At 37.7% G+C, this 11,399-nt stretch overlaps 1 protein-coding gene across 1 annotated transcript in view; it reads left to right on the top strand.

Annotated features, from left to right (window-relative positions):
- Window positions 1-11,399, top strand: part of LOC103601545 (disks large homolog 1-like) — a 164,953-nt gene that overhangs the window by 148,153 nt on the left and 5,401 nt on the right. The window contains exon 20 of the mRNA XM_008585979.1: window positions 5,107-5,198. Coding sequence (XP_008584201.1) covers window positions 5,107-5,198 — 92 coding nt within the window. The remainder of the gene's footprint in view (window positions 1-5,106; window positions 5,199-11,399) is intronic.

The raw sequence follows: 11,399 nt of genomic DNA, 5'->3' as shown, positions 1-11,399 counted from the left end.
AAGCGCCCTGGGCTCCCGAGCCAGGAGGGTGAGGGCTGAGGGCTTTGGCCGCACCCTCCCATCATCTGCGACCAGCCCAGAAATGACCACTGAACTTCCATCAGAAGACCCCTGGTCTCCCCTCAAGGAATGAGGTGAAGCGCCCTGGGCTCCCGAGCCAGGAGGGTGAGGGCTGAGGGCTTTGGCCGCACCCTCCCAACATCTGCGACCAGCCCAGAAATGACCACTGAACTTCCACCAGAAGACCCCTGGTCTCCCCTCAAGGAATGAGGTGGGTGCCACAGGCCTCAACCATGCCCCTCGCTTCCTCCTTCCACCCTATTTCCTTCCCCCACCCCTCCCACCCAACTGCTCTGCAACAACAACTTAGAATGTAAAAACAGATGGAGCCTGGGACCAAGCCCTCCTCCCACAACCTGGCTCATCTCTGCTGCCACAGGGCCCACCAGAGGTTCTGAGGTATGGAGCCAAGGACCAACCCCTCCTCCTGCATCCAGGCAAGGAGCATGCCAAAAACACCACTTTCATCTGGGTGACCCACTACAGCCACCACAATAGCCACAGCTGCCGCAAAAGCGGCTAGATGTTATAACTACCACGCAGATGGCTTGCCAGCCAGTCGAGTGCATTGACACAAGGAGAGTCACCAGTGGAGACCAAAGAAAAGAAGAGAATGTCTCTCTCCACAAAGCCCATTCCAGAGTGACAGAAAAAGCATCTGCTCTACAATAATAGTGGGGGATATGAACATACATCTCTCAGCACGGGACAGATCATCTAGGCAACAAATCAAGAGAGTAACATTACTCTTTCAGAAGGAGAGAAAAAAACCTGGGGTTACCAGAGCGGGGAGAGGGGAAAGAGAAGGTGATGGGGAGAGATTGGATAAGGGGCATAAAGAATAAGTATGATTTGTAATAATGTAATATGCTAATAATATTGATTTGATCAACATACGTTAATGTTGAACCCCCAAAATTTGTATAATCAATTATTCAGTTAAAAAAAAAAAAGATACACCACACAAACATTTACCAAAAGTAGGCTGATTTTATATTACTGTCAAAGTATGCTTTAAGGTAAGAAGAATTACTAGAGATAAAGGGGGACATTTTATAAAATTAAAAGATTCACTCCACCACCAAAAAGATTATTTATACATTGGTTTGCACTTAATAGCACAGTTTCAAAATAGATAAAGCACAAATTGACAACTATATATAGGGAATAAAAGATAATTCCAAAATAGTTTCGGGGGAGGTTAACACATCTGTCATGAAGTAATTAAATAAGAACACAAACAAAAAATCAGTAAGGATTATAGAATAATGCAAATTAGAAACTTAACTGACATATGTTAAATAGTGCACTTGACATCTGCAGAATACACATTAATTTTATGTACACATGAAACAATTACCAAAATCGAATATATCCTAGGCCACAAATTTCAAATGATTGGAAACAGATATTCTCTGACCACAAAGAAATTAAATTGGAAACCAATAATGAAAAGATAACTATAAAATAATCTCCATATATTTGGAAATTAAAATATATAATCTCCTAAACTGAACATACACATAACTTATGAACCAGAAATCTCATTGGTAGATACATACTCAACAGAAATGCTTATATGTATTTACCAAAGGACATGACTAGATTGCTGACAGAAGTACTGTTCAAAATAGCCAGAAACTAGAAACTACTCAATGCTCATCAGCAATAGACTACATAAATAAATTATAATATATTCACAATGAAACAGACACCTACACACAAATGTATGGAAGAATCTCAGAAACATAATTTGAGTAAATTTCCATACCTAAACGTGTATATATGATTACAAAGTTAAGTATTGCTTATGAATGTTAAATACAGGTTACCCTTTAAGGGTGTGTTGGTGACTGGAATGAGCACGCCCAGATTCTGAGGTACTGATAATGTTCTATATCTTGATTTAAGTATTAGGTACGCAAGTATGTGAAAGTTTGTGAAGATTCATCAAGCTGTGCATTTATGATATTTCTCTTCTGTGTTTCAAAGTTATACTTCAAAAATAAGAAGAAATAGAAAAGAACTCGAATCTGCCATAAAAAGCCTTTCTGCAAATAAAAAATAAGACCCAAAGGACTGACTGAATTCTATCAAATGCTAAGATGAAATGCCAGTCTTAAACAAAATTTTCAACTAATTTATGAGCATTAATTTGATGTCAAAACCTGACAAAGACTTTCCAAGAAAGGAAAGTAATGAGCCAGTCTTAATCATGAATATAAATGCAAAAATTCTTACCAAAATTTGAGCAAATTAAATCTGACAATTTTTAAAAGCAAGGTAAAACATAACAACTAAGTTGGATTTATTCCTGGAATGCAAGGTTGGTTTAACATTTAAAAATTAACCAGGAGTGAAGCTAGAGGGAAGCTGTAGAAAGCACCAGGAATCTTGTCTCCCCACCTAGACAACAAGTACACTGGCAGAGTCTGTCTGATGTAACTATTTGGGAACTCTGAAGTCTACTGAAGGCTTACAACTTCTTGAGGAAGATTTGAAAAGTTAATTTAAGCTCTTAGCATGTTAGTAGCTACCCATCCCCTCACCCTCAGCATCATAGCAGGCAGCTATGCATTCATTTCTTGAGCAGCTTGCATACACTTTGTGGGAACAGGGTGAGTGATAAGTACTGTGTTCTCCAATTTTCAGAAATCTATGCTGTGATAGCTGATTGCTGTCTCTGATCATGGAGGTGCAGGCCAAGGCAGTGAGCCATTGTTGTGAACCCCATTGCCACTGTTGCAAGTCCCTCCCCCAACACCAAAGTAACTTCCAAAGATTTAAAGATCCAGTGTCATTCTCACCTCCTTAACTTTCTCTTTTTCCTCTTTTGGGAACCAGACCAGGACATTAAAAAGTAGCCATGTATGCAGGGGAAATACAGAAAATCATCACACGTGCCCATGGAAAGCCATAGTCTCAAAAAATATCTAGAAGACTCTTAAGATTATACCTCAGGCTGATCCTCAGAACAGAAAAACCCTGCAACAAGAAATAATAAAATTAGCACTCTGCTCTCTAAAAAATAGATAAATAATAAAATTAAATTATAGATAAAATAGCAAGCCCTGGGGAGGGGGAAGAATTTGATCTCCAGAGTTATCACATCATAAGATTCAAATGTCCAGTTTTCAAGAAAAAAATGAGAAAGCATACAAAGAAACAGGGAAGTATGGCCCATTCAGAGGAAAAAAGTAAATCAACAGAAACTGTCCCTGAGAAAGACCCAATGTCAGACTTACTAGATAAAGATTTTTTTAAAAAACTGTCTTAAAGATGATCAAAGAACTAAAAACATACAAAGTCAAAAAAATGTACAAAATGGAAATATCAGTGAAGAGATAGAGAACCTAGAAAGAAACCAAAAGGAAATTCTAGAGCTCAAAAGAACAATAACTGAAATGAAAAATTCACTAGAGGGAGTCAAAGGCAAATTTGTGCAGGCAGAAGAATCAGCAGATCTAAAGATAGGGCAATGGAAATTGATTCTGTAGAACAAAAAGAAAAAAAAAGTTGAGAAAAAGTGAACAGAGCCTAAGTGACCTGTTGCCCTTGATGGTGCCCCACATACACATTATGGGAGTCCTAGAAGGAGAATAGAGAGGAAAGAGAAGAGAGAGTACTTAAAGAAATAATATCCAAAAACCAAATTTGATAGAAGACAAAAATAAGCATCCAAGAAGCTCTGTGAACTCCAAGCAAGATAAACTCAGAGACCCACACTGTAGTCAATATATTGAAGACAAAGAGAGAATCTTGAAAGCAAGAGAAAAGCAGCTCATCACATACAAAGGATTTCCCAATAAGATTATTCGCAGATTTTTCATCAGAAACTTTGGAAGCCAGAAGGCAATGGGCTGATATATTCAAAGCACTGTGGAGAGAAACTCAACCAAGAATTCTATATTTGTCAAAGTTCTTCAATAATGAAGGAGAAATCAAGATATTCCTACATAAAAGCTGTGGGGGTTCATTCCCCTCTAGACCTACCCAACAAGAAATGTTGAACAGAGTCCTTTCAGGTGAGATGAAAGGACACTAAACAGTAACTTTACCAAGTATCAAAGTAAACATTGTACTTACTGGCAAAATACTGAAAGCTTTCTCTCAAGTTGGGAACAAACTCCCATATACCCGTAGTTCAGCTGCAGGTGAGATGAAAGGACACTAAACAGTAACTTTACCAAGTATCAAAGTAAACATTGTACTTAATGGCAAAATACTGAAAGCTTTCTCTCAAGTTGGGAACAAACTCCCATATACCCGTAGTTCAGCTGCAACAATAATTATCAATTCATGACCAGTCTTGTTTCATCTGTTGCTCTACCTCTTTACCCCTCCACTCCAGGTAATTTTGAAACAAATTCCATACATTATATCATTTCATGCATATATTTCAGTATATATTTGAAAGATAATTTCTTGTTAAAAAACATCAGCATTGTGATTAACATACTTAAAATAATTAACAATAATTCTTTGGTATTATCAGATCAAATTTTTCTGATTTTATGTTTTGCTTATGTGTTTTTTCAGTTTGTTTTACTTAAATTCCACATAAGGTCTATTTATGGCAGTTGGTTAAAATTTTTAATCTATAGATTGTCCCTCCACATCTCTCTCTTTCTGCATCTCCCCACCTCCATCCCATTTATTTGTTGAAGAAACCAGGTCATTTCTTCTGCAGAGTTTTCCCCAGCTGTATTTTCTGGTTGCCTTCTCATGGTGGTATTTAATATGTTCATTTATTTTTTATAAATTGATAGGTAGATCTCTAAGTCATATTTTGATAAGAAATTTTCAAAGTCAAAACTGCTTAGTTTTTTTATTGCTTTGAGTCAATGCAGAATGTGTTAGAATCTGTCATTCCAAATATAAAGCAACATGTTCAGTGACTGAATCTCATTTTTAATGATATTAATATTTTCAACAAAGTTTAACTTTTCATGATTTTCTATCTTACGTCTCTTCTCTCCTTTGTCATCTTTTCTTCAAAAACTATTATAATGTGGTAATTACCTGTTTCTTAATTTAATTGCACAGGGAAATGAATAAGCGTCTAACAGAAGAACAAGCCAGAAAAACATTTGAGAGAGCCATGAAACTGGAACAAGAGTTTACTGAACATTTCACAGGTTGGAACCATGTGTGACAGTACCCTTTATTTTTTGTTTGTTTTGGTTTGGGTTTTTTGGCAGCTGGTTCATATGCGCATCCAAACCTTTGACATTGGCATTATAATACCATGCTCCCTGGCCAGCCCAACAGTGCCCTTTATGATATATTTTTTGCTTTGAAGCCATGTGAACTAACCCATTCAAATGGATTTTGAACTACACCCACATCTACCTGTAGTAACTAATACTGTCATTTTCAGAATAAACCCTTAAGGTCTGTGGTTTTGTCCTCCAAGAAATTCATGTAGCCTAGGCAGTGGTGATGGGGAATCTTAAAATTTAGTGTTTGTTAGGTTGTTGATTAGGACAGTATATACAGGAGTAATTCATACTTGACCAGAAAAATAGATTTCAATTTGGCTTCTGTGAAATTTTGACTTTTCTCTTATTCTGTATAAATTTTGATACTTTGTTTTATTGAGGGATAATTGACGGATTTTTCATATATTCAAGGAGTACAGTGTAATTTGATATATGTATACATTATGAATTGATTATGACAATCAAATTAACACATCTATCACCACACAGTTACTATTTTTTGTACGTGGGTGAAAACACTTAAGATGTACTCTATTGGGCTGGCCCGTGGCTCACTCGGGAGAGTGTGGTGCTGATAACACCAAGGCCACGGGTTCAGATCCCGTATAGGGATGGCCGGTCAGCTCACTGGGTGAGCATGGTGCTGACAACACCAAGTCAAGGGTTAAGATCCCCTCACCAGTCATCTTTTAAAAAAAAAGATAGTGCTGACAACACCAAGTCAAGGGTTAAGATCCCCTTACCAGTCATCTTTTAAAAAAAAAGATGTACTCTATTAATTATAGTCATCATGCTGTACATTAGATCCCCAGAAGTTATTCATCTTATCACTGAATGTTTGTACCCTTTGACCAACATCTCCCCATTTCTCCTATCCCCCCAGTATCTGACATCCACCATTCTACTCTCTCTTTTGAGTTCAACTTCTTTTGATTCCACACATAAGTGAGATCATACAGTGATTGCTTTTCTTAGCCTGGCTTATTTCACTTAGCATAATATACTCCATGTTCACCCATGCTGTTACAGATGGCAAGATTTCCTTCTTTTTTTAATGACTGAATATTCCATTGCATATTTATACCACGTTTTCTTCATCCATTTTTTCTGTCAACAGACATGTAGGTTGTTTCCATAGCTTGGCTATTGTGAATAGTGCTGCAGTAAACATGGAAGTGCAGATATCTCTTTGACATACCAATTTCATTTCTTTTGGATATGTGCCCAGTAGTGTGATTGCTGGATAATATGGTAGTTCCATTTTTAATTTTTTGAGGAACCCTCATACTGTTTTCCATAATGGCTTTACTAATTTACATTCCCACCAACAGTGTACAAGGTTCTCTTTTCTCCACACCCTCACCAACATTTGTCATCTCTTGTCTTTTTGATAATAGCCATCTAAAGTGTGAGGTAGTAACCTCATTGTGGTTTTGATTTCCATTTCCCTCGTGATTAGTGATGTTGAGCACATTTTTACGTACCTCTTGGCCATTTATATGTCTTCTTTAGAAAAATGTCTATTCGGGTCTTTTGCCTGTATTTTAAATGGGTTGTTTTTTGTGTGTTTTGTTTGGTTGGTTGGTTTTTTGCTGTTGAGTTGTATGAGTTCCTTATATATTTGGGATATATTAATCCTTATCAGATATATGGTTTACAAATATTTTTTCACCTTCCATAGGTTGCCCTTTCATTTTGTTGATTGTTTCCTTTGTTGTGCAGAAATTTGTTCATTTGACGTAGTCCCACTTGGTTACTTTTATTTTGTTGCCTGTGCTTTTGGTGTCACATCCAAAGAATCATGGCCAAGATCAGTGTCAAGGAACTTTTTCCCGTATGTTTTCTTCTAGGAGTTCTACAGTTTTAGGTATTACATTTAAGTCTTTAATTCATTTTGAGTTAATTTTTGTATATGATATGAGTCCAGTTTCATTCTTTTGCGTGTGGATATCCAATTTTCCCCAACACCATTTATTGAAAACACTAGCCTTTCCCTATTGTGTATTCTTGGCCTATTGTCAAAGATTAGTTGTCCTTTGATACATTTAAAAATATTATTTGTTTAAAAATAAAAGAGTGGGTGGCAATTCTTTAATAATCTTACTCAATTGGGTTTTTTTGTAGATGTTGTAGAGCAGTTGGGAGAGAGAGGGGAAATGGGATGGAAGGAAGAGGGGTGGGATTGAGGCCTGTGGCACCCCCCTCATTCTCACAGGGAAGAATGGTGGGCTTCCAGTGGTGGCTTGGTTATTGCCAGGCAGGGTGCTGATGTCANCCACTCCAGGTAATTTTGAAACAAATTCCATACATTATATCATTTCATGCATATATTTCAGTATATATTTGAAAGATAATTTCTTGTTAAAAAACATCAGCATTGTGATTAACATACTTAAAATAATTAACAATAATTCTTTGGTATTATCAGATCAAATTTTTCTGATTTTATGTTTTGCTTATGTGTTTTTTCAGTTTGTTTTACTTAAATTCCACATAAGGTCTATTTATGGCAGTTGGTTAAAATTTTTAATCTATAGATTGTCCCTCCACATCTCTCTCTTTCTGCATCTCCCCACCTCCATCCCATTTATTTGTTGAAGAAACCAGGTCATTTCTTCTGCAGAGTTTTCCCCAGCTGTATTTTCTGGTTGCCTTCTCATGGTGGTATTTAATATGTTCATTTATTTTTTATAAATTGATAGGTAGATCTCTAAGTCATATTTTGATAAGAAATTTTCAAAGTCAAAACTGCTTAGTTTTTTTATTGCTTTGAGTCAATGCAGAATGTGTTAGAATCTGTCATTCCAAATATAAAGCAACATGTTCAGTGACTGAATCTCATTTTTAATGATATTAATATTTTCAACAAAGTTTAACTTTTCATGATTTTCTATCTTACGTCTCTTCTCTCCTTTGTCATCTTTTCTTCAAAAACTATTATAATGTGGTAATTACCTGTTTCTTAATTTAATTGCACAGGGAAATGAATAAGCGTCTAACAGAAGAACAAGCCAGAAAAACATTTGAGAGAGCCATGAAACTGGAACAAGAGTTTACTGAACATTTCACAGGTTGGAACCATGTGTGACAGTACCCTTTATTTTTTGTTTGTTTTGGTTTGGGTTTTTTGGCAGCTGGTTCATATGCGCATCCAAACCTTTGACATTGGCATTATAATACCATGCTCCCTGGCCAGCCCAACAGTGCCCTTTATGATATATTTTTTGCTTTGAAGCCATGTGAACTAACCCATTCAAATGGATTTTGAACTACACCCACATCTACCTGTAGTAACTAATACTGTCATTTTCAGAATAAACCCTTAAGGTCTGTGGTTTTGTCCTCCAAGAAATTCATGTAGCCTAGGCAGTGGTGATGGGGAATCTTAAAATTTAGTGTTTGTTAGGTTGTTGATTAGGACAGTATATACAGGAGTAATTCATACTTGACCAGAAAAATAGATTTCAATTTGGCTTCTGTGAAATTTTGACTTTTCTCTTATTCTGTATAAATTTTGATACTTTGTTTTATTGAGGGATAATTGACGGATTTTTCATATATTCAAGGAGTACAGTGTAATTTGATATATGTATACATTATGAATTGATTATGACAATCAAATTAACACATCTATCACCACACAGTTACTATTTTTTGTACGTGGGTGAAAACACTTAAGATGTACTCTATTGGGCTGGCCCGTGGCTCACTCGGGAGAGTGTGGTGCTGATAACACCAAGGCCACGGGTTCAGATCCCGTATAGGGATGGCCGGTCAGCTCACTGGGTGAGCATGGTGCTGACAACACCAAGTCAAGGGTTAAGATCCCCTTACCAGTCATCTTTTAAAAAAAAAGATGTACTCTATTAATTATAGTCATCATGCTGTACATTAGATCCCCAGAAGTTATTCATCTTATCACTGAATGTTTGTACCCTTTGACCAACATCTCCCCATTTCTCCTATCCCCCCAGTATCTGACATCCACCATTCTACTCTCTCTTTTGAGTTCAACTTCTTTTGATTCCACACATAAGTGAGATCATACAGTGATTGCTTTTCTTAGCCTGGCTTATTTCACTTAGCATAATATACTCCATGTTCACCCATGCTGTTACAGATGGCAAGATTTCCTTCTTTTTTTAATGACTGAATATTCCATTGCATATTTATACCACGTTTTCTTCATCCATTTTTTCTGTCAACAGACATGTAGGTTGTTTCCATATCTTGGCTATTGTGAATAGTGCTGCAGTAAACATGGAAGTGCAGATATCTCTTTGACATACCAATTTCATTTCTTTTGGATATGTGCCCAGTAGTGTGATTGCTGGATAATATGGTAGTTCCATTTTTAATTTTTTGAGGAACCCTCATACTGTTTTCCATAATGGCTTTACTAATTTACATTCCCACCAACAGTGTACAAGGTTCTCTTTTCTCCACACCCTCACCAACATTTGTCATCTCTTGTCTTTTTGATAATAGCCATCTAAAGTGTGAGGTAGTAACCTCATTGTGGTTTTGATTTCCATTTCCCTCGTGATTAGTGATGTTGAGCACATTTTTACGTACCTCTTGGCCATTTATATGTCTTCTTTAGAAAAATGTCTATTCGGGTCTTTTGCCTGTATTTTAAATGGGTTGTTTTTTGTGTGTTTTGTTTGGTTGGTTGGTTTTTTGCTGTTGAGTTGTATGAGTTCCTTATATATTTGGGATATATTAATCCTTATCAGATATATGGTTTACAAATATTTTTTCACCTTCCATAGGTTGCCCTTTCATTTTGTTGATTGTTTCCTTTGTTGTGCAGAAATTTGTTCATTTGACGTAGTCCCACTTGGTTACTTTTATTTTGTTGCCTGTGCTTTTGGTGTCACATCCAAAGAATCATGGCCAAGATCAGTGTCAAGGAACTTTTTCCCGTATGTTTTCTTCTAGGAGTTCTACAGTTTTAGGTATTACATTTAAGTCTTTAATTCATTTTGAGTTAATTTTTGTATATGATATGAGTCCAGTTTCATTCTTTTGCGTGTGGATATCCAATTTTCCCCAACACCATTTATTGAAAACACTAGCCTTTCCCTATTGTGTATTCTTGGCCTATTGTCAAAGATTAGTTGTCCTTTGATACATTTAAAAATATTATTTGTTTAAAAATAAAAGAGTGGGTGGCAATTCTTTAATAATCTTACTCAATTGGGTTTTTTTGTAGATGTTGTAGAGCAGTTGGGAGAGAGAGGGGAAATGGGATGGAAGGAAGAGGGGTGGGATTGAGGCCTGTGGCACCCCCCTCATTCTCACAGGGAAGAATGGTGGGCTTCCAGTGGTGGCTTGGTTATTGCCAGGCAGGGTGCTGATGTCAAGGGGGTGTGGCAATAGCCCTCGCCCCCCACCACCCCAGCTCAGGAACCTGGAGCCCTTCTTGCTGAGGCTTGCTGGTCACCACTGGGCTGATTGCTCATGTGAGGGGGCAGGAGGATGAGGCCTTCTGCCCACCACCCTAGCTCAGGAGAGCCTGGGGCTTTTCCTGTGGTGGCTCGTTGGTCATCACTGGGGTGGTTGCTCTTGTCGGGGGGATGGGGGGTGTGGCCGAGTCCCCCATCCTTGGGACTGGTTGCAGGTGTCAGGCATGGCTCAGGCCCCCGACCCTTCCCCCTCTCTGGCTTGATAACCCAGGGGAGTTCTGGTCCTTCTAGGTGTTATAGGTGTTCTTTGGTGAAATGAGACCTTTACTAGTTATCAAATTTTGTCTCTGGTTGTGGGTGCTTTGTTTTTTCTTTCAGTTCTGTGTTGGATTATTTGCTGTTCCCACCACTTAAACTCTGCACTGAAACTAATTTGTTGTCTTTTGCTTGCTTCTAAAATGGGGGAACTTCCTGTGGGGACCAGTACTTGAGCTCTGTGGTTGAGCTAAATTGCTGTTTTGCTGCTGATTCCCTAGGGAAGGCTTTTTGTGCAGCTCAGGTTTTAGTAGTTGACTTTATGGGTACTTACGGATCTGGTGAAATCTGATGCACCTGGGTTGTATAGAAACACTGGTCTGGGCCTGAGTCTTCATCAAACTGCACCCCTTGCAATTCTATATTCCTGACCAGTCTCCTCTGAGTGCTCCTG

Source organism: Galeopterus variegatus, unplaced genomic scaffold, assembly GCF_000696425.1.
Source record: "Galeopterus variegatus unplaced genomic scaffold, G_variegatus-3.0.2 Scaffold3785, whole genome shotgun sequence".
NCBI lineage: Eukaryota > Metazoa > Chordata > Mammalia > Dermoptera > Cynocephalidae > Galeopterus > Galeopterus variegatus.
This window is presented reverse-complemented; position numbering and strand designations above follow the sequence as displayed.